Raw genomic sequence first — 22,275 nt, 5'->3', positions numbered from 1 at the left:
TTGATAGAGGGAGATGTTGCTATTTGCTATTTGGCAGATATTTGAAGATATTGGTAGATTTGGCAGATAGATTTGGTAGATAGATTTGGCAGCAGCAGTAAAAAAAAAAGGAGAAACCAACAGTCCAACACCAAGCTATGCTATATTACACCGAGTAGATGATTAAATGCATAAAGGCAGTAAAACAGTCAAAAGAAGACAAAAAAAAAAGGGATAATAGTGATAGTAAAAAAAAGATAAAGTCATGATAGGACAAGAGCCAGCAGAAGGCTACTGGCGAACACTCAGTCTCCATCGATCAATCATATCCCGCTGTCGAGGATCAATCATCTCCTGCTGCCCACCGACGGGATGCATGCTTGCTGGGTTATACACGAATCCATTCGTCGGATAGCCGAAGCCACCGGCGCCAGTGCTGCTGCCCAGCATGCCCGAGCCGTTCAGCATGGCCAGAGCAGTGCCCGGTGGCGGGCCGTGACTGTAAGGCAGCATTGGTGCGCCAGACAGACGATGGCCGGCCATAGAGAACGGTGTCGTGGTGCTGGTTAGCATCGAGGCACGGGTGGGAGGCAGATTGAGCAAGGAGTGGGTTGAGGCCATGGCTGCCGGCGTCCGGTAGCGCATGTCGAGCTCTGAGTGGGCGGTGACGAGGCCGGGACGAGCTGGATGGGCCTGCAGGACGTTGGCCATTGTCCGCCGGGCCTGGAAGGGGGAGGACGTTGCTGATGCAGAGGCGGATTGCAGCTTGGCTTCGGCTTGGAGACGCTTGCGGCGTTGGCCTAATGTTTCTTCCTCTGGCTCTGCCGCTGCTTGTGCTGCCGCTGCTGCCGACGCTGATGTCGCTGTCGCTGGCGCATCTTTGGTCTTGTCCTTGTCGGCCGCACCATCGAGGTCTCCGAATTTCGATATCAGGTCGTCGAAATCGCTGCGTGAATCACGGGCCTTCAGACGGTTCTTTCGCTGCGCAAGCGTCTCTTCTTCGTCTCCGCTCTCTTCGTTGCCGTTCACGTTGTTATCTGTGAGACCGGGAATATCAAGCGTGTATGCGGTACTAGCCCGCTTATTGGGGCTGGGGTCCCTCGGGGCCAGATTGCGAGGCGTTGCTGCTCGGGCCGTGTTGAGTGGCTCTCCCCTGATCCTGGCCCGTCGTCTACTAAGCGGCTCGCTCTCTTCAAGCACAAGCTTCTCCATCAGGCCCAGGGGTCGGTTCTCGTCCTGCAGTCTGCTCTGCTCGGGAAAAAGGACTCCCAGCGGTACATCGTCGTCATCGAGCTCGTCCTGGCCTGTACCCTGGTGGCCTTCCCAGGCGAGTGTAACTCGGCCCTTGTCTCGCTTCTCTCGCTGACGCTGTGCAACGCTATCCAGTTCAAGCAGCGTTGAGTGCATTCCATTGGGGAACGCTGTGGCTGCTGTCCGGGTTCTCATCTTTTGCTGATGCTTTCGCATCTGCAGCTCAGCAAGCAGGGTCGTTGGCGGTCCAAAGATTGGTTCGTCTTTCTTCCCCTCGTCATCATCTTCTTCTTCTTCCTCGTCTTCTTCCTCTTCCTCCTCCTCGTCATCTTCTTCATGCGCTCCAGCCTCTCTCAAGGGCGACGGAGTTCTGGAATATCCATGGGTGGCGTGCTCGTCGAAGTTACTCCGCAAGGAGGTACTCTCGTCGACATTGTCCAGCATCTGTCCGTCTGAAGGAGTACGTATGTGGCTTCCCGGCTTGGTGGTAGAGGACACGGATCGATCAGTAGTCATGGTTCCATCCGGCTTCACTGACCTTCTCTTTTTGTTGATCTTGTTCTTTGGGCGTTTCTGCTTGTACACATCTGCGCCCAGGTGGCCGACTATAGGGTGGTCTGTAAAGGCACTGACGGGAGCATGTGCTGCAGCATCCAATATACTCTCTAACGTATCAACGGCTGATTCTCCTTGTATACGAACATCGATCTGGGTCTTGGGGGCGTCGAAGAACGCGCTTGCACGGAGCTGTGGTGGGAGATTTGATAGCCGCTTGCTCATCCTGTCTCCTACACTCGACCCTTGTTCAGCATCTGTGATCCAGGCGGCGGACTTGCGTGCCTCCGGAGAGATCGAATTGATCAACTGCGTGCGTCGTTTTTCTTGCTCGGACATTGGAGGTTTGCGGGAGAGCCGTTGGGGCAGGTTGAGCATCATGGGCACGGGGGCCGGGTAGTAGACCACATCCTGGCCAGGAGGAGGGTTATTGTAGTGTTCAGCTTCGGCTGCGAGAGGAGGTTTCGAGAGAGAGACACCGCGGGAACGAGGGACTTCTCTGATATGTGGTGTAAAGTGAACGCCGTCGAAGTCCTTGAACAGGTTCGTAGACTGCTGGTAGGTGTCCCCAGAGCCAGCACTCTCCGGTCTTTCTCCCTGTTCATTCTGCTGCTCGTACTGCCCATATTGCTGCTCATTCTGCTGTCCATATTGCTGCTCCTGCTGTTGTCCATATTGTAATGGTTGTTGTTCCAGACGGTGCTCAGGGGGAGGCGGTATGGTCGGAGGAGCCATCTCAGCAGCACCCTCGTTCTCTGGCTCGATGATGTGAGCCAGTCGAGACGCAGACGAGCCAGACCGTAGCCGCGGCCTGTTCAGCGAAGATTGTCTCGACAAACTCCCGTATCCGGACGCTGAAATAGACGTAGCAGCAGCAGCAGAGGCGCCAGGGGAACCGGGCGAGGCCCTCGAATTGGCGATGGACGCCCCTGAAGTGGCCCTCGACCGGGGCATCGACATGCGGTTCAGCGTCTCCAGGACCCTCTCGGCCTCGACCTCCATGCTCATGCGCTCAGCAGACTTTTCGAGTCTCTCCACGTTACCGATATAGGCCCCCTGGATCGACTGCAAGTCAGGCGTTGGATGGCGTAGAGGCGTTGAATTTCTGCGGCTGCGAGGCGTCTGCATCACCGGCTGCTCAGGCTTGTTCTCTGTCTCAGGCATCCTTTCAGGGGTTTTCTCGGGCACGGCGTACTCGTCTGCCTCGACCAGCTCGTAGCTGGCGGCTTTCTGGCGCATGATAGCCGTCGTCGCAGTCTGGAGGAGCGAGTCTGGCGCGGTGCTGGCGGCGTCTCTGTGCTCTGAGCCGCCAAAGTTGTCGAAGTCGAGCGCCAGTGGCGCAAACACAGGCGACCCGAGGGCCGGCGAGCGGTCTGAGGCATCGTCGGAGGCAGAAGACGCAGCATCGAGCCGGTCTGTCTGCGCGAGGGCGTTGTACATGGTGTTCTGGCGGTGGTTGAGCTGGTCGTTAGCTGTGCCGCTGGAGTCTCTGTCTCTATCTCTCAGTCTTCTGTCTGTCTGTCTGTCTGTCTGTCTGTCAGCGTCCCGGTCAGTCACTCTCTGTCAGTCAGAGAAGAGCAGACGGAGCGAGTGTCATTATCCGCCTCGCCTGTCTCCCTCTGCTGCTTCTCTGCCTCTTGCTGCTAAGTATGTTCTTCTGGCTGTCCTGTTAGTATCTGGGCTGCGTCCAACGCGGTTGATGAGAAAAGTTGACTCGCCACTGGTGGAGATGTTTCATCCTCGCCTGCAGCGATCTATATGCATGGATGTAAACAGTTGGATGCGGGTGCCAGCTGGCGGCGCCAGTTACTTGTTAGTTGCTCGTAGCCAAGTCTATCGTGTTTATATACAGGGCAGATAGGTCGATATATAGACAGATGTCCCTTGGTAGGCATCGATGTGGCCGTCTGTCGATACATTTTACCCCCAGGCAATGCCGTGCCTTGTCAAAGGCCGACAGCCATGAAACCGGCAGAGACAGTCCCCAGAATCTCTCTGCAAGCATCCTGGCGTATACCTAGTCATTATCTCCCCGCCATCTGGAATACTCGCTTCTCCCCAACGATGGCCAACCAGGGATGCCATTTTGGCGTAGTCGATTGATCCACGGCCGACAGAAGGGGGTGAAACACTCCTGCGATGTTTTAAAAAGTCGCGCTTGTCAAGTTTTTTTCATGGTTTGAAAAGACTAGATCCCCATCAGCCGTACTCCGTACAGCTCCAACTATCGATGTATCTTTATATATTTCCCATATCCACAAGAAGGACTCGAGGCAATGAATGCAAGGGTCCGGCTTGCTGGATAAGGACCCAATGGCCGTAAATTGCGTAGTGCTCTTTACAGGGTCAGCGACCCCAAACGCCTGATGTGTCTGAACGTTGCTTGATTGTTTGTTCCCGTCTAGCAGTTGCATTGTACTGAATAATATATTAAAGGTGTTATCTCTGGACTAGTCAAAATAGTAGTAGTACGTGCTATGAGCCCTCGACCACGAGCGTAGTATTGGCTATGCTTCACGGTGTACTTTCTATCGGAAGTCCCTAAGCTATCCGTTTAGTATATGGTCAATATGCATTCCGTATCTTATGGGGTTAGTATGAGTGCAATGCATTATATAGGGCAGGGAAGAATATTCATTGCTTTCTGAATGGCATCATTAGGATAGGCTCTCAATCTGGCGGCAAGCCTACTGCCCTTGTCTTGTTACCCCATGCGTCATGAGTGTCGATAGCCTTGACCAATTTGCCTACCGTTCCAGGGTCTCCAGAGACCAAAACTCCGTTCGTTCTGTAACTTGTTGGACTCTTTAATGATGGATTGTTTGTTGACGTGGATTTTCAGGCCGTTGACTTTGTTATAGGCCATGTCTTTGAATGACCGCTCAGACTAGGCTATAATAATACCCGTTGCTCGTAGGACGCTTCATAAAGAGTCTAGGAAGTTTCTGTCATATTCATAACTCCATCGTGCCTGATTATGACTGAAGTCTCACTTCTAACCGGCGGCATATTTCGATATGCTTCTGGGGTATCTTCTTAACCACTCATTGCGCTAAACGAGAAACAAGATCATTCCGGGCATATTCATGTAATAAACCAGCAGGGAAGATCCGCAACCCCGAGTGGAAGAAGTCGATATTTTGATGTTGAAAAGTCGATGAAGTCGAGGAGAAGAAGTTGATATAGAGTGTGGCACGTGACCGTGTTGGGAAAAAGCGACGACGCGAAGTTGAATATCAAGAAGAAGAGAAGAAGAAGAAGAAGAAGAAGACGGCGATATTAAAGACGGAGAGGAGAGAGGAAAGGAAGGGAAGATATAGGGATAGAGAGAGATCAGAGACAGAGAGACGAGATAGCATGTCTTACTACGACGTCGACGCTATCCTGACGGACTCGCAGGTAAGTCCCCGCGGGTATAGAGAGAGACCGCAGGATCAGGAGCAGGATATCAAGAAGAAGAGATCGACGAGACATGAGAAGCGAAGAGACTTGAGACTGACTGGAGCAGAAAGTCCCGTGTACGTTCGAGCTGGATGTCCCCAAACTGGGGTTCCTCGATGGCAACGCCGGCGGAGATGTAGGTCTTTATCTGCGCCAACCTGTCTATATAGATAGATATACAGGCTAACGGACTCAGATAAAAGCCGGCTCCAAGGTCGAGCTGCCTCTCTGGCTAGGCGAGATGCTTGCGGTCGGGTCAGTCTGCCTCTGTTATGGTATATGTATTCTGGCTTATACTGACTGCTACAAGAGCGCGTCAGGGCTCATCACCCCTGATAACGCTAGACCTGCCCAAAGCGCTGTCAGAGCAGGTCATGAACGCCCTCAAGGCCGATCCCAGGACGGTCGACCTGCGGGCTCTAGCGCCTCATTTCTACCGGCTGGGGTGCAGGATACTGCAGCTTTTCGAGGAGGAGGAAATGGGCGACGTGCTCTCCCACGTACGTCGTGGTACCGCGAAACCCCTTCCCAGGCACTTGACTACTGGCTAACCTCCCATAGACATTCAAGACGAGGGCGATGCAGATATCAGATCATGCACACAATCCCGCTGGACCGATGTCAGGCCAGGAGTTTCTTCGTGGACTCGACGAGACTGAGCGCCAGCGTGAGTTTTATACTTCTACTATTGGATATTTGACATTGACTACGTACGGACCACGGATCACTGACTTCCGCTGTTGCAGTCTTCCGGGCCGCCCATGAGAGCGTCAAGAGCATGAGAGCCTGGACGGGGGAAGCGAAGAAGAAATGAAACATGAAACGTAACTATACGTTACCTCCATATACATCTGGGTGATGCAGGTTGAACGAGTTCCCATGGAGTGCACGGCAGACTGTTATTCGTTGTAACGCTCAGGAACACAGGGGCCAGCGGGCAGGTTTTTCACCAACCATGGATGGCTCCCGCGAGCTTAACCCTGCTTCGCTGTGAGAGCGCTGCCCTGGCTGGCTATCGACCGGGATTGGATGCATACGAGCTCCTGCGAGACCTCTGCCAGGGGTAACTAAGACTAGGTAGTTAGTTAGATAAATAGCTAGCTAGTGCGAGCTTCGGTGTTTCTCTCTAGGAGGCTGGGTCGGCACAGAGTGCGTTGATGCACACACTAAGAAGTTACTTAAAGAGCTGTCTGTTACTGTTGTATTCCTTTCGTGCAGGTGGCTGTACGAGTCGCCGGCCGTCAGCTTGTACATCTTTTATTGAATCCTGTGCGCAGGTCCCTGTGTAATAACAGCTATCGCCGTCGCTGCCTCTGTGACCGGGCGTCTCCTTTCAGGGGGGAAAACACCGAGATGTGAACTGCCAGCCACCAAACGCTCCGCTCGCTCTTCTACATCACATTTCATAAAACAAACAACCACGCCTACACAACATCTTCACACGTCCAATTCCTGCGGCCTGCATTGCCTCTCGCAGACCAGAATACGCCGTTTATCCCTGTCACGCTTTCGAACGAGTCACAGATATCGCATTCCTGCGCCCCCCGCCACCCACACAGGGACGCAGACGCAGACTCGAGTCGCTTATCAGCTTCATTCCCTTCGTCCTAATCTCCTCCTCCATCCTCTTCGTTCTCTCCGAAAGGCTTGTCCTCGATGGTTGCGCGAGCCTGACCTCTACCGTCGCTTGAACCGGATCCTGTCTTTGGCACGGCTTCAATTGATTGCTCGGCCATGGATGCGAGACAGAGACGCTCCCTGGAGCCCTCGGGGCGCCTGAACAGTACGCACTCAAGTCTTTGCCCGAGCCGCAGGATGCGGGAGACTGACGGGACAAAAGGCAAGCAGATGGCTGCCGAGCAGTCTCAGAGTGTGCGGCCGAGTGCTCGTCTGCATACGCTGAACGATGGCGTCCATATACCTGCTGGTTTGTACTCCCCCAGCCATTCCGACAGGAGCGTCTAACTGCATAATAATACTGACCTATCCCCTCCTCTAGAATACAGGCACATACCTGGCCAGGCCAAAGACACAGATGGAGCGCAAAGTGAGTGCTATAGCATGCGAAGAATGAACGACTACGGGATGCTAACAAATTGTAGGGAGCTCAAGCGCGGCTGGATCTCCCTTTGTGAACCCAACGTCGACCCTCCTTCAGAACCTCATCAACGAACAGCGCGCTTCTCGTGGTCCTCGAGCCAGCTCTGCCTGTGAACAGCATCATGTCGAGAACAGTCCCCAGGCCCCTAATACTGCTGCAACTACAGACCAACAAGAGGACTCGTCCTCTGAAAAGCAGCGCAAGATTAACAATGCCCTGTCGGCAGGCCTCAAACAGCCCCGCGAGATGGGATTCAGGGAGATGGACCAGGTAAGCGATCTTGTTGAATCCATCATAAACAAGCCTATCTAACGGGAAGATAGTATGTATCAAAATTGAACAAGCTGAACTTCGACCTGAAGCTTGAGGTATTCCATCGCACGCAGCAGGTATCTGCTCTGGAGAAGAAATTGGAAAAGATGGATGAACTCGAAGAGCAGGTTCAGCATATGGAACTTATGGACCAGGAGTTACAAGAACTCCGCGCCACTGAAGAGGATAACCAACGACTCAGAGAGTCAAACGAGGAACTAAGATCGGAGCTCGACAAACGAGACCAGGCCGTCAATGAAGCAGTTGAACTCATCTGCCAGCTAGAAGCGAAGTTGGAAGCCTTTGAAGCTCAGAGGGAAGAAGAACGCCCTGTGACCGCCAGACCTTGCTCCAGTGACAGCACGGCCGCTGTGTTCCAATCTAGTTCTCCCCAGGCACTCACGCCCAAGAACAAGATATATCTGGATGTCCCCGAGCGCACATCTTCCCGCAGGGATAAGCGGCCGTCAATGTCCCGTAGCTACTCCAACCAAATGGAGGTCCATGCCCAGACTCCCACTCCTCCTCCAGGCGCCGTTAGGCGTCCGCAGCGTCAGCCCTCCTTTCTTCAGGGAGAGGATAACAGCACCAGCGCATTGAGGAATGTATATATGACGGATTCAGACAAATCTCGAACAACATTCAATGCCTTTTCCACACGAGGGACTGATGATGGAACGCATGAGATGGAGTCTCCTAGGTTGAGTGCATTGAGTGAATGCAGCTATCTGGATCCGCCACAAAGCCCTTCAGACGCATATGGACCAGGCCGTTCGAAGCTGAAGGTCAATACCGACCTTGCTACTGCAAAGATCCCCATCGAAGACTCGCGATCCCCCCGAGACCGTTCTCACAGCGTATCTAAGAAACCAACTAGCCTTTCACGTATAGAACACTGGATGCAGCCTGATGGGATGGAAACGACAAGAATATCCAAGCCGAAGGAAGCCCGTCAGCAAGATGCAATTCTACGAACGCCAACAAACAACCAATTTGCTCTGCCTGGGGCTAAACAGCCTTCAAAAGGTTCTAACTTTGAACCTCCATCTTTGGTCATTCCTCAGTATCATGCCGCCAGACTCCCTCCAACGCCAGATACAATGAGCACAACATACGCTGATATGCGCAACAAATCCAACACAAGCATCATTGCTGAGCGAAGTCGATATGACCGTTCAAGTACTATTGGACGAACACTTTCCATTGACCGCACACTCGGACGCCGTCGATCAGCAAACGACGTTGCTACTACACGACCTAGCACTGCAGAAACAATTCTGTCCGACGGTCTGGAGACATGGAGTGACTCGACTCAGCCAGCCTTTATTACTGATGAAGAATACCAGATGGCAAGCATGTTTCCATCCTTTGCGTATACTCACCGTCCAGCTACCCGGAATTTTGACCCTGCCCTTCATGCCGGAGCTGTCAATGAGTTGGGCGTAGTTATACCCAAAAACAGGAGCCGTAATGGTCGTGAAAAGTCTTCCCAGGAACAGATTCGAAAGGTGTCCAATGCCCCGTCCCTTACGCCCGAGGATTGGCTAGAGGCTGCACTGCCTGCTTCTTCCTCCAACGAAGATAAAGATATCAAGCCCGCCCAGCATCTATCCTCAGAGCCAATGGAGCAACCCGCAGGCAATGAACAGCAAACTACTCCTGTGAGCAACGGCTTCCGCAATAGAGGTGCTCGTGTCCTTTCTGAACTTCAACCCCGTCGGCGTATCAACCTGCGTCCTCCATTCTTCAACAAAACTCCTACCCTTTCTCCTGCGGTCCGAAGCAATTCCATAGCAGGCCCTTCTTCGTCCGCCGGAAATTCACCAGCGACAGGTCCTAAAACTCCACAAAATGACCACCACGAGACACCCTCCCCCACCACCCACGCAGGAGGCACAACCCGCAGACCAAAGACCTCAGAAACAAACGACCATAAACGGCGCAGCTCGCACGGTTTCTTTGGCTGGATGAAAGGTTCCGGTACTGTCAAGGATGCTGATCCATCTCTAACTCCGCCTGCTACGGCAACTTCTGTTCTATCAGCGTACGCTCATCCCCAGCACGATCAACAGAAGGTTCCGTCACACGCACAGACACAAAGAACGCCCGTTCGAGGAAGTACTCGACCTCTCTCTGCACTGGCATTTACCAATGACCTCTCCAGTTCTCCCACCGAAATGAACCCACTCTCTGCTTCAATGCATGCAGAGGAGCCGTCTGATCGACGCTCACGCTTCTCTGTCCGCCGACCACGCAGATGAAAGAAATACATAAGAGCCTCCTAACCCCTCTACCACCCATCTGTATTCACGTACTCCCTTGTGCATTGACATAGCATAGCCTACACACACTTCTTTAACCATCAACTGTACACTTCAAATACCCATACCCATTTTGTTCCGTATGTATTTTTTTCTGTTTTGTGTTTTTGACCTTCCTGGTGTTTATTTATGATGCTATTCCAGCTTCTGGAGGTTATATGAGTTTTATCCATCCTCGTACATGCCTTTTTGCATGGAATGTATACAAATACGATTTTTCTTAGCCTGGCGTTTTATAGGGAAGGAGTCAACGATTGAGGACAACAAAAAGAAAAGAAGAAACAAGTATAAGTGCGTGAAACGAATGTGCTATGGGGATAAAATTAGATATGCTTTCCCAACCTAGGTGGGATCACGACGTATTCTGGTTAGACGATGAAATGATACAGATATCTATACTGTTAAATTGGGCTCTCTTCTTTTCTAGCATGGCTTGTTTAAGCGAGGTATATTGATGCTTTCAGACCGCAGGAATTTGTATATATAGTTACAAAAAGATAGACACAGCTCAGGGGAATATTTTGTTTTGGGAAACTTGTCTCAGAAAGAATTGATAACGAAGTGCCGCTGTATACAGCCGGGAGCTGTTGTACATATACAAGAGATTTCCTTACGCATATCTCTTCTCAACAGTCTTCCAGTTAATAACATCCCATATGGCGCCGAAATACTCAGCCTTGCGGTTCTCATACTGGAGGCTATTTATACATATATTTGTTAGTAAGTGTATGCGTTGGAGACAGATGGAGGGAAACTGACTAGTATGCGTGCTCCCAGGCATCAATGCCGAGAAGAGGGATGAATTGACCGGAGACAGGGTCTTGGTTCTATTAGGTAATGGAATGTCAGCATCTAGAACTAGGAAAAGGGAAAGGCCTCGACATACAGCATAAGTTTTGATCTGGATCTTGCCAGTCTGCTTATCCTTCACCAACCATCCCCAACCGCTTCCCTGGATACCAGCCAAAGCAGTGTTGAAGGTCTTCTGGAACGGCTCGAGACCACCAAAAGATTCATCAATAGCCTTTGCAAGAGCACCAGATGGAGGCTCACCACCACCAGAGTTCTTGGGAGCCAAGTTCTCCCAGAACAGAGAGTGGTTGATGTGACCACCTCCGTGGAAGTTGGTCAATGCCTGCAAGGAGACTTGGGTCTGGATATCGGCTTTGCCCTGGGCACTGGCGAGCTTCTCAACTGCGTCGTTGTAGGAGTTGACGTAGGTTTGATGATGCTTGGAATGATGAAGCTCCATGATCTTGCCGGAAATGGCTGGCTCAAGCGCGCCATAGTCATCTATGGAAATATCAAGTCAGTGAAGGCTGTCCAATGGTATCCGGATAGAATGTAAGCAGCATTCAGGCAACCCGGCGCTTCCATTGGGTGTAATAGAAGGATGTAAACAAAGTCGATAACTTAAAGGCGCATGAAGTCAAAAGGATCTACCCCATGCATTCACACTTACATGGCAGGTCCGGCAAAGTAACCTTGGTGATGAATCGAGCAGAAGCAACACCTGCAAGGCCCCGGGGACCGGCCGAGCGGAATGCAGCAGCTCCAGCACGGGCAGCTGGTCTGAAAAGAGTAGAAGTAGCCATGTTTAGCAGATTTCTGGCCTATACTCGGTTCTGGTCGGCTCAATTGAAGTATGGTAGGAGAATTGAGGCCTTATATATTCCAATCTCGGTGATCCTCGGTTAGTGAATGATGATATCAACATCGATGTTGACAAGTTTTAGATGCAAAAGTTGTTGTTGATGTCAATGTCGCTATTAGTAATCACTGATGTCATCGGCGTCTCGGAGATAAGGCGATACAGTTTATCCGATATCAGTCCCGAACTTTATTTTTGATCCAGCAGACGAAGAAGCGCGACCTTGAACAAAAGTCGGGCACATCAACTTATCACAAGCCAGTAAGTCAAAGGTCTTCGTGGGGGATGGGAGCAGAGCTTAGGACGTCCATTTTGAATACACTATCTTTTCCCCGGTTATATACCTAGTCCTACCTCGAACGACACCGGGTTACAAGCTCGATGGATTCTACATATCGCCCGTCCTTTGCAAGGCAGAAACGGAAGATCAGTGACGTGGACTCGGAGGAGGAAGAGGAAGAGGCCTACGCGAGACCATCATTCGGATTCCAGGGCTTTGCGCCTGCTTCCAACCGTTCACCGTCACCTCCGACCATGGCGTCGAAACCAGCTCGCCCAGCATGGAAGAATGCAACAAACAATGAAAAGTCAGGCGGCGGAGGAAAGTCAACTCCTATGGTAGCCAACAGCTTTGCAGCCCGCATGATGGCAAAGATGGGCTATGTGGAAGGCCAGGGTCTTGGTACAAGCGGGCAGGGTATCCTCAACCCTGTGGAAACTGTCCTCAGACCCCAGGGAGTTGGTCTAGGTGCGGTCAGGGAGAAGTCACAACAGGCAAAAGACGAAGCCAAACGAGAAGCTGCCAGGAGAGGAGAGGTTCTGGAAACGAGCTCCGACGAAGAGCGCAAGCTGCGTAAAAAGCTCAAAGAGAAGAGGTTGCGAGAAGGGACCAGCGGTGGAAGCGGAGCCAGTACACCTAGAGGTCCAGCAAAGCCGAAGTATAGGACAGCACGGGAGATTGAAGCCGATGCGGCTGGACTGGCGGTTCCCAATGTGCTGAAATCCTTAGTTGATGCCACCGGCAAGGAGCAGAAGCTCTTGACATCAACAGCTGGCCTGATGACTCCAATGGAATTTGTTAATGCAAATGAAGGAGAAGCTTGGAAAATTGCTCGACGTGCCCGTCACGACCTCGAAGCGTTTGCTGATGAATGGAAAGGCCTCAGCGAGAGAAAGAAGTTTGTTGAACTTGAGGAAGCCCAAATTGTTGATGAAATGGATGCTCAGCAGTCCAAACTGGAGAACATAACCGCTTTGACAAATGCTATCGAAGGTTTAGAAATTACGAGTTCAGACAAGGACCTTGACAAAAGGTGGGAAGAAGTTACTACGAAGTTGGAAGAAATTGAAACAAACTATCAAGACTTGATTGATGAATGCCAACTTCCGGAAGTTGCTGTCGCTGCCGTTCATCCATTGTTGAAGGAATCTTTGGAGGACTGGGTTCCTCTGTCAAATCCAAAATATCTAGTTTCAAATTTCCGGCGCTTACATCGATTCATGTCCCGCACGAAAAAGGCAAATATCGAAACACAAAAATACCGCCAGTCAACTACACCATACGAGTCTATGATGTACACTCTGTGGCTCCCCAGGGTTCGATCCGCCCTAATGAATGAGTGGGAAGTTCATGACCCTGGTCCCGCAACATCACTTATGGAGGAATGGAAAGACCTTCTACCTGGATTTGTATATTCAAATATACTAAATCAGGTAATTGTTCCTAAGCTCACCTCAGCACTGAAGTCCTGGAGGCCGAAGAGTAGTAAGAACAATGGCTCATCACAACACTTCCCGTGGTGGCTTTTTGACTGGCTACGTTACCTCGATGAGCATCATACGGACCCCAAGGCACCAACTGGTCTGATGTCGGATGCGAAGAGGAAGTTTCGGGTGTTGTTGGATACCTGGGATCTGGGTCGCGGCCTTGTACACAAAATTGAAGTGTGGAAAGACGTTCTGGACTCTGAATTTGATAAAGCTTTGCAGAATCATCTTCTACCCCGACTTGGCCGCCATCTGCGGGAAGAGTTTGACGTCAATCCACAGGATCAGGACCTAACTGCGTTTGAAGATGTGATGAAGTGGAAGCCATTCTTTAAACCCAATGTTTTGGGTCTTCTGCTCTCTGCCGAATTTTTCCCAAAATGGCATGCTATCTTGCACCTCTGGCTTACCTCAGAACCAAACTATGATGAAGTTGGCCAATGGTTCTCTTGGTGGAAGTCACAAATACCGGACGAAATCAATGCTATCCCGGAAGTTGCAGCGGAATGGAACCGAGGCCTTGAAATGATGAACCTGGCCCTCGATCTTGGAGACAAAGCAAAGACGGATCTACCACCTCCTGCTTCCTCGTCATCATCTCATCAAAAGCCATCGCACCACAAACACCGTGACAAGCATGCAAGTGGAAAACCTGCGAAACCGCAAAAGGTACACGTTGAGGAGCCTTCATTCAAAGATATCGTTGAGGAATGGTGTGGCGACGAGGGTCTCCTCATGGTTCCCCTCCGTGAAGCCCATTTGCAAAGTGGTCTTCCTCTGTTTAGGATTACGGCTAGTGCTAATGGGAAGGATGGTGTTCTTGTATATCTGAAGGGAGACGTAGTCTGGGCTCAAAACAAGAAGATCAAGGATACGTGGGAACCGACTGGGTTGGATGCAGGGCTTGTCGCCCGTGCAGAAGGGAATTGAGCCATACCTACCATTGAAACTAATAATTAGAGATGCCTACTCTGTGTACAAATATAATTTATATACCAATGGTACATTGATCTTCCAGGTTCTTTTATCCTCAAATTGAGTCCATTTAGTTAACTATGGCTTAGCTTTGATAGTTTGATTATGTAATCATGCTTTTTAGTTTAAGGGGCAAAAAGGAAACATCAAAAGGATGAACAAACAACAAGATGATAAGGAAGCAAGAAGCCCTGCATCTTTTCAGCTATGCAACCTACGTATAGTCCCTTGGGGCTTATTTGCATAAATTTTGATATTCAGCATGTCGTTTTATAGGCGCCTATTTCGCATCGTCTCCGCGACTCTCTTTTCCTTCCTTTCCATTATTCTCCTAGCCTTGACAATCCTTTCCCCTGCGGACATAATCTATCAGTCCCGTCGAAGCAACAGTCTAGGCAACATCTTTGCCGTCAGTATAGTGTATTTACTTACTCTATCATTTTCCTTCGTGATATATGCTGGCCGCTTGTTCACAAACCGCGGCGTTTTTGCGGCAATTCCAAAGCCATGGATCCCCGTCGAGAAAGCAGACGTACCAGCGACTGTCAGAAGGCTCGTTGTTGAAGGCTTCCTCCGGAGCTCTGTCATTGCCCAACAGGCCCGGCCAAGGGATATTACCCAGGACGATACCTCTCATCTTGACCAGTCCCTTCTGATTCCAAGAGATCAAGATCCTCCTTGGGGCTCGATTTCACATGCGGGCTGGACGGCACCGCATTGTCAAGATCTTCCAAACCAGGAGTTTGAAGTAGTCATCAAAGAACTTCCCCATTTGATAGAGGCGAAAGCTGTATCTCTAGCTCCTATGGACCCCAGGCCAGCCTCGCGACTGGATCATCAAGCTTCTAATAACTTTCAGGAGAATGAGAGAGGTCAAGAGGAGGTCCCAGATAAACGTGTTGTCGAGGTATTGCAGAGGCCATCAAATATGTGCCTTCGTGACTACTTGAACCACCTCAACCGCCTTAATCTGATCGACCCACCGCACCTAATCCGGGATTTTCTTCGGTTGTACGAGTGTTCGCGGTTCTCGGCGCGGCCGCTAGAGGAAAACGAATTTCGTGAAATGATAGGACTCTTCGCTGAAATTTTACGGAGCATGAAAGGAATTGATCCGTCCATTATTTTGGAAATACAGTCAACGGACTCGTCTGACCGCGGGGGGTCAGTTGTCGGTCAAGGTTCTTCTTACGGAAATAGACCTTTTTTTTCAAGTTCCGACCAATCTTTTGTATCAGTTGCAGAGAACAGGGGACTTCGACCATCTCGCTCGTGGTATTCTTCAATTTACTCGGCTTCTGATAAGAGCAGCTTCCGTCTTGAAACAAACGATACACGCAGCGTGCGGGCACGGCGAACCCCATCCACCAGATCTTTACAACCAGTACGCTCAAATGCTTCCGTTAATTCCGGGGAGAGTGTCATTCACCGCACAATTTCCCATGTATGAATATGGTGGATAAAAGCCAGTTGTACACCACTAATCCCAGGTGGTGTTGTATGTCCATTATGAGTCTCAATGACTCAATACATGTACAACCAGAGATTTGGCTGTCACCCTTGTCTCTATTAGAAATGCCATATAATGGTGCCAGAAATCTTACCGAAGATCCATCAGTGCCCAAGCTAAGCAGCTCCAAGAGATATGGGGAGCCAAGCTACTCTTATGCGAGATTCCCGGATGGGCACTCCACTTTTCCTCGATGCGGAGTGCTCGGGCTCAAATACCAAGCTTTGGTTAATACTCTCCCAACTATCCGGCCTGGGGCACCTCGGCTAGCAAAGGAGCCACGGCAGATATAATTCCATGCCAACAAACAATACCAGATGAAATAAGCCCGGGGCTGGTAAGAATTCTTCGTGACTTCTTCTACGGTAGAACAGGTCAAGAAACAGGTCATGGAGATATCAGACACTTCTTAATAACTAGATACTATTAATACACATTCTATCAACCCGGTTTTCCCCCACTGTTTCTAAAAACAGGAAATACCCACTCAAGATATTGAAGTGGAAGGGTTTATATGATCAACCACTTCTCCCGGCGTGCTGGGGAGATTGAGTGTAGGGGCCTACCTAGACTTCCGTATAGAAATGGTGCTGTTTCGTAGTCCACCTTTTTACAACAGTTTTCCATGGCCGGGTGCCCGTAAGGATCTTTGTGGTAAAACTTGGAATGTTTGAGTGAAATAACATAAGAAACAGCAAATAGACCGTTGCCTAGTTGACGCTTTGAGGGCGGGTCGTATTCGGTTCGGCCATATACGCCAAATGTGCAAGTGTATTTGCTGAGGGCAAAAGGAAGGATATATGTCGTCACTTGAGGCATACATGAACATGCCGGGATCAGAGTTCCCTTCGCCCGAATAGATGCTTCTGCCACTTTCTTTTTGCGGACCAAACCGTCCCCAACCAGGCTGATCCACTTAGTTCTGCATATGCAGTGTGAGTTGGTTATCTGCAATGCCTTGAGCCTGATGCCACGCCACACTGTCTTCCTTTTGTGAATTCAACTAATGCCAGGGGTATTTTTGACGGGTATCTCCACTGCGTTGCTCAAGTATAAAGTTTGAGAATCCATACTTAGTCTCCTATCAATTATTAGGAACCGTTTGATATCAGACGAAAGAAAAGATGGGAAACATTGGAAAAGCTGTTTGCTTACGTAAAGTTATTAGCTATACACGTGATGACAGCCGGCGCCTATTTTTCCGCCGAAGCGAGGCTCGGGTCGTCTAAGACGCATCAGATAAGATAAATTTTCAATCTTTGATCTGATAACCCCACAATGCCCAACAGATAAAGATATCAACAATTAGTCCACTATGCAGTCATTCCTAAAGAGAGGACTCTCGTCACTCTCTCTATCAGCATCTTCGTCTCGATCGAATCTAACTACATCAACTGATGGTCAAATTAATGATATTCCAGCTGAAGCGGATGCAGATAATGAGCTGAAAGCGGAGACGCAGATAACTTTTACCACCGCCAGTGAAGATGTGCTATTCCCCAAAGTCCGGCGTGAGCTAGACGGAGAAGATTGTGACAGAGATTGCGCAAGCTGTACGATCCGGTACCCTGCGAAATTTGTTGTGGACTTGGAAGACAAGTTATACGGGAATGTCGCAGGATGGGCGACCCACGTCCTTATTGCGACGGGTAAGACAGATTGGGTTCGAGATGTCGCCGACGAAAAAGGCAGCGTTATGGAAGCTGTCGAAAAGAGTGGGGTGAAGCCTGTAAATGGGGTATGTGTCTATACACCGTAGGACAGAGGCAAGATATCATGACGTGCTAATACGGCCATATGATGCAGACGCTCAAACTATCCGCCTCTAATATGCCAGTACCAGATGAATACCATATGTATCCCGAGGGAGAGCAACCGACAACAGCCTTGATATTACCTGCATTCACAATAGTGGAGAATGTCACACCCGCGCGTGCGCCAGACCTGATTCACCATTTCGTCGATAAGGCTGCCACAACGACCACACCGCTGAATCAACCGCCACTACCGAACAGCGCTCCCGTGGTAGATACAGAACCAATTGAAGACGCAGAACGGGGAAGTCAGCTCTCCTCTATAAGTGGGAACAACGCAGAGGGAGCTCATGATGTGCCCGCTGCTAGTAAGATTCCCACACCTCTTCTTTCTCGCCCCTGTCCACATGCAGCGGTGATACTGCTCTGTTCACAGCGTACCCGCGACGCTCGATGCGGCCAGTCAGCTCCCCTCTTACGACGTGAGTTTGAACGCCACTTACGTCCACTGGGCTTGTACCGGGATCTTCATGACGAAAGGCCAGGCGGGGTAGGTATATACTTCATCTCGCATGTGGGAGGACACAAATACTCCGCTAACGTGATGGTCTATCGGAGGAGAGATTTTGAGTGGTATAAAAAAGAGGCGCAGAAGAAAGGCCAGGGAGACGACGACGATCGCGGCGATGGGATTGATGGTGGTATCGAGGGCGCTGTTCAGGGCATATGGCTTGCCAGAATCCGTCCAGAAGACTGTGAAGGTATCATCAAGTACACTGTGCTCAAGGGCAAGGTTGTTAAACCTGATACGCAACTGAGGGGAGGCTTTGATCGAGAACGAGGGCTAGTCAGCTGGTGAAAAACATATATGTGGTGAGCTCATTGGTGACTACAACCGATCAAGTGAAAAGTCGCAACGTAGTTCTTGACCTCCTTTCTTATTCCATGGCTAGCTCTTTTCTGGCTGTCAGTCAATCCTGTTCCTGTTCGATGAGCTGCTCGTCTGGCCCGGTCTATCCCAGAAGGCCGTAGGGTGATTACTTTGCCTTGTTCTGTCTTGTTTTTTCATTCCTTTTTGTTTTTTTCTCAATCTGGTCGCCGTTTGTACCGTTCTTTCTGTTATATCGGGTGTAACCTCCGTATACATCTATTGGTTAAGGTAGCACTCCGGCTTCGATAGGGCAAGCTATTCTGAACCACCGACTCTGCCGTGTTTCTCCAGTTTTGGGCTTGCCTTGCATATTTAGCAGCTGGTGCAGTGTAACATATAACGTCCAAGCTACGATCGATGGCTATCAAACAGGCAGACAAGTTGGCATGGCGTGTAACGGCAGAGACGGTCCAAAGGTCAAAGGAACTTCCAGGCGGCCCATACTTGTGGCTGAGAGGCGTGTATGTCGAGGTTACCGAAGTATGCACTGCAAGGATATACAGAGCATCTATAGGACATATCGATGTATGTAACTCTAGCCCCTAGAGAAACCGGGTTCGTACGGCTCGTGCAACGTTCATTTGAAAGGTAGCACTGATACGCAGTGGTATCTGCGAAGAGCCATGTATGAAATGGATATAGGGATGCTTTCCACCGGTCCATCCTGGTATCAAAGAGGGACTTCTCCGATGTATGTTGTATGTTCTACCTTGCAACCTGATACAGAGGATAATCTGATAACCAGAAGGGAGACAGAGCAGTCAGTGCCAGGGTGTGTGGCATGTATGTGCGCGTGCTACCTGGCACCATCGAAGCTGTCTGGCCTATCATGTTACACTGCTTTCGATTGTGAGACCGCGTAAGTCGAGCGTTGCGGCGTGGACTGGCTGGAGAGGACAGGAGGTGGCCGAGACGGTTGGGCAAAGGGAAGGGCGCGGGCCTTTTTCTTATATTTATGAGTGATCATATGCATAGAACTGTGTGTCGTCTTCCTTTCGAGAACGGGAGATCGATCAACCTTAACGGGGAGCGCAGAGCGGTCGCAGTGGTCGCATCAAATATAATATAGCATGAAAAAGCAAAGGATAGTGGCATGGAGGAAACGTACATTTTCTAACGTCTCACTGATGGGAAGAGACATGACATCAAGCGTCAAATTCCATGCTGGCTATGCTATGCTAAGTAGTTAAGGAATATGTGTCTTGCAAGGATATATGACCGCTTGTAAGTCCAATTAATTTCCCATTCATTCGAAAGTCTCTCCATATAAACATTTTGAAAAGGAAAAGAAAATATATAAGAGATAGTAAAAAAGAAAGGAAGAAGTGAAGGAAGAATAGACAAAAGCGTAAGTAAGTATAAACAAGAATAGATATATACCAAAACGAAGCCATTAACCATCAACCATGGTTCAGTGGCCCGTTGAGTTCGGTAGAAGCAGACATGGCCCGTAGATCGGATCCTCATGTCTCCTCCCGTCCTCTTTTCCTCCACCATATAATTAAATAAGGGGATATTTGGATGAGTAACGGAATAAATCAGAGGTATCAACGAGAAAAAGGAGAAGGCCAGCAGCAGAGCCTAGCTAAACCACCAGGTAAGTCTCGCTGTATAGAAAAAGATAGAGGGAAAAGGAGAGAAGAAAATGTATCAGTGGATATGGTAGAAAGAGATATCTATGTATAGATATGACGAGGCAGGAAGACATCGCCAGCCATTCCACGACCGTAGGTACAGAGGTATAGCAACATATTTCAGCGCCAGACGGAAACGAAAGCTATGGAAAATGATAAATGATAATGATGCAGAGAAGCCAACATAAACAACGCCAGGCCGTTTCCAAGTTTCCGGGCCGTTCAAGGGACAGATAAAACTGGAGTAAAACAAGTAGAAAGAAGAAGTGAAGAGTCCTGGCCTATATTTTTAGCCTTTGGTCTTTTGTTGGTTGAGTTCCCGGCCCGTTCCGGTTCCAAAAGGGAGAGAAAAAAAAAAAGGACGTCCATAAAGGGTCAAAAAAAAAAAAAAATAATAAAAAAAAGCGATAAGGGGTATTCGCAGACGGGGAATGAACAAGAAAAGGAGGGCGGACTGGAACGGATCGGGAAATGGTCGGTATGTGCAGACTGCGCTTGATGGAGATGCATTTTTTTTCCAATGAATAACTCGTTCATTTGCATTAGTCTGTTTTGCGTAAAGTCCTCGTAATCGTCGTTGTATCGCCATGCATGGTAGCCAGCGCTATGCTAACTCAAGCCCAAAAATTCCCAGTTCATCTGTTCTGGGTATGCTGATCCAAAGAACCTTTGCTGGCCATGCTTCATTTGATCGAATTCCTTCATGTACTGTCCGCCAGCTCCTCCTGCAACAACAGGGAGAACCTGGAAGCCTCCGTCTGCCTGATGCGGGATTGGTACAGGTTGCGGTGCTTGGATCCGCTGCTGCTGGGGCATAGATACCGAAACGGGATGGTTGTATGCGAGGTGATCCATAGATGTTGGTGTGGAGACGGATGCTGAGGTTGTGATTGGGATGTCATAACGGGGGATCTGGGATGGGATCATGCCCGTTGTGACGTAGTGTACCTGTGGGGGAAGGATGGATTGTTCTGCGGAGATAGGGATGGAATGGACAGTTGTTGGTTGGGCTTGGGCGTGGTGGAAGTAGTCCGCCACAGGCACGGCTATTATGGGGGAGTGTTGTTGTTGGTAAGGGGAATGTTGTTGTGGCCGCGGCTGAGATTGTAGATGTTGTGGTTGTGACTGGAGCTGCTGTTCCTGCGGCTGAGGCTGTTGCGATTGCAGTTGGTGCTGCGGTACCTGCGGCGACTGTGACATCATCGACATCGGGTGCTGCGCCTGTTGAGAATAGAGCTCTGATTCGCATGATTGCGCAGATGGCGAAACGGCTTCCGCTTGATGTGAGCGGCTTTGGTGTTTTGTGAGTGTTGTCTTGCGACAGAAGCTATACATCATACAGAGTCAATTTGCGCATTCTTTTCTCAACGGCCATCCTCCCCCCTGGCAGTATAGTAAACGAACCTTCGATCACAAGTTGGTTCCAGACACTTGTACGGCCGTCGACCAGTGTGTATCCTTCTATGTCTAGCAAGACTCGACGACTAGGCAGGACGTTAGATAAATTTGTTTTGTTCCTCCCTCAAAAAGTGAAGAGAGATGTACATCTGAGAATGCTTTGCTGCAGTTTGCAAAGTTGCAGACATGTGGTTTCTCTCCAGTATGTGTGCGAGAGTGGACCGTCAACGCCGAGCGCTGAATGAAGCTTTTGGTACAGTTCGGGAAGTTGCATCGATATGGCCGCTCATTCGTGTGAATCCGGTAGTGTCTGCAGAGATCTGATTTGCGATTGAACACCTGCAGTCCATCAATGTTAGCAGGTGTAAAAAGATGCATCTTCTAGTAGCATCAGAGAGGCATAGAGGCCGAGTCGTTGCATCTGCGGTCAGACATACCTTTTTGCATGAGACCCACGAACACGGGAAGCTACGTGTGCGAGGCATGGTAGCGGTGCGTGCGAAAGGAAGAGATGGGGAGGGAAGAGGAGGAGGCTGTCTGGTTGATTTTCTACGGGAGCATGCACCGCGGCACGGATGAAGGGAGGAGATGGAGACGTCGGAAGGAGGATGCGAATGCGCTGTCGAGTGTTAATGGGCCTTTTGATAGAGGTTATGGGGAGTGATGTGAGAGACTAGGTCGAGGCCGGAGGAGTG

General features: G+C 50.0%; 8 protein-coding genes across 8 annotated transcripts; 5 read left to right on the top strand and 3 right to left on the bottom strand.

Annotated features, from left to right (window-relative positions):
- Positions 1-270: 270 nt before the first annotated feature.
- Positions 271-3,225, bottom strand: TRV_04677 (uncharacterized protein; the record flags this gene model as incomplete). Its single annotated transcript, XM_003021199.1, has 1 exon — positions 271-3,225. One exon carries the CDS (start codon positions 3,223-3,225, stop codon positions 271-273), a length of 2,955 nt encoding a protein of 984 aa, XP_003021245.1.
- Positions 3,226-4,762: 1,537 nt separating this feature from the next.
- Positions 4,763-5,261, top strand: TRV_04676 (uncharacterized protein; the record flags this gene model as incomplete). The annotated part of the gene is made up of 3 exons (XM_003021198.1): positions 4,763-4,813; positions 4,972-5,184; positions 5,205-5,261. 3 exons carry the CDS (start codon positions 4,763-4,765, stop codon positions 5,259-5,261), a joined length of 321 nt encoding a protein of 106 aa, XP_003021244.1.
- A 1,780-nt stretch (positions 5,262-7,041) lies between these two features.
- Positions 7,042-9,900, top strand: TRV_04675 (uncharacterized protein; the record flags this gene model as incomplete). Its single annotated transcript, XM_003021197.1, has 3 exons — positions 7,042-7,153; positions 7,329-7,597; positions 7,651-9,900. The coding sequence occupies 3 exons, from the start codon at positions 7,042-7,044 to the stop codon at positions 9,898-9,900; spliced, it is 2,631 nt and encodes an 876-aa protein (XP_003021243.1).
- Positions 9,901-10,570: 670 nt separating this feature from the next.
- TRV_04674 (Mn superoxide dismutase MnSOD) lies at positions 10,571-11,555 on the bottom strand (the record flags this gene model as incomplete). The annotated part of the gene is made up of 2 exons (XM_003021196.1): positions 10,571-11,253; positions 11,423-11,555. 2 exons carry the CDS (start codon positions 11,553-11,555, stop codon positions 10,571-10,573), a joined length of 816 nt encoding a protein of 271 aa, XP_003021242.1.
- Positions 11,556-11,992: 437 nt separating this feature from the next.
- TRV_04673 (uncharacterized protein) lies at positions 11,993-14,308 on the top strand (the record flags this gene model as incomplete). Its single annotated transcript, XM_003021195.1, has 1 exon — positions 11,993-14,308. The coding sequence occupies one exon, from the start codon at positions 11,993-11,995 to the stop codon at positions 14,306-14,308; it is 2,316 nt and encodes a 771-aa protein (XP_003021241.1).
- A 307-nt stretch (positions 14,309-14,615) lies between these two features.
- On the top strand, positions 14,616-15,655 carry TRV_04672 (thermotolerance membrane protein Dlt1, putative; the record flags this gene model as incomplete). The annotated part of the gene is made up of 2 exons (XM_003021194.1): positions 14,616-15,517; positions 15,598-15,655. 2 exons carry the CDS (start codon positions 14,616-14,618, stop codon positions 15,653-15,655), a joined length of 960 nt encoding a protein of 319 aa, XP_003021240.1.
- Positions 15,656-17,178: 1,523 nt separating this feature from the next.
- On the top strand, positions 17,179-18,476 carry TRV_04671 (uncharacterized protein; the record flags this gene model as incomplete). Its single annotated transcript, XM_003021193.1, has 2 exons — positions 17,179-17,601; positions 17,670-18,476. The coding sequence occupies 2 exons, from the start codon at positions 17,179-17,181 to the stop codon at positions 18,474-18,476; spliced, it is 1,230 nt and encodes a 409-aa protein (XP_003021239.1).
- Positions 18,477-20,791: 2,315 nt separating this feature from the next.
- On the bottom strand, positions 20,792-21,517 carry TRV_04670 (uncharacterized protein; the record flags this gene model as incomplete). The annotated part of the gene is made up of 1 exon (XM_003021192.1): positions 20,792-21,517. One exon carries the CDS (start codon positions 21,515-21,517, stop codon positions 20,792-20,794), a length of 726 nt encoding a protein of 241 aa, XP_003021238.1.
- Between the last annotated feature and the right edge of the window lie 758 nt (positions 21,518-22,275).

This window comes from Trichophyton verrucosum (assembly GCF_000151505.1).
Source record: "Trichophyton verrucosum HKI 0517 chromosome Unknown contig00360_1.f1.exp, whole genome shotgun sequence".
Classification (NCBI taxonomy): domain Eukaryota; kingdom Fungi; phylum Ascomycota; class Eurotiomycetes; order Onygenales; family Arthrodermataceae; genus Trichophyton; species Trichophyton verrucosum.
This window is presented reverse-complemented; position numbering and strand designations above follow the sequence as displayed.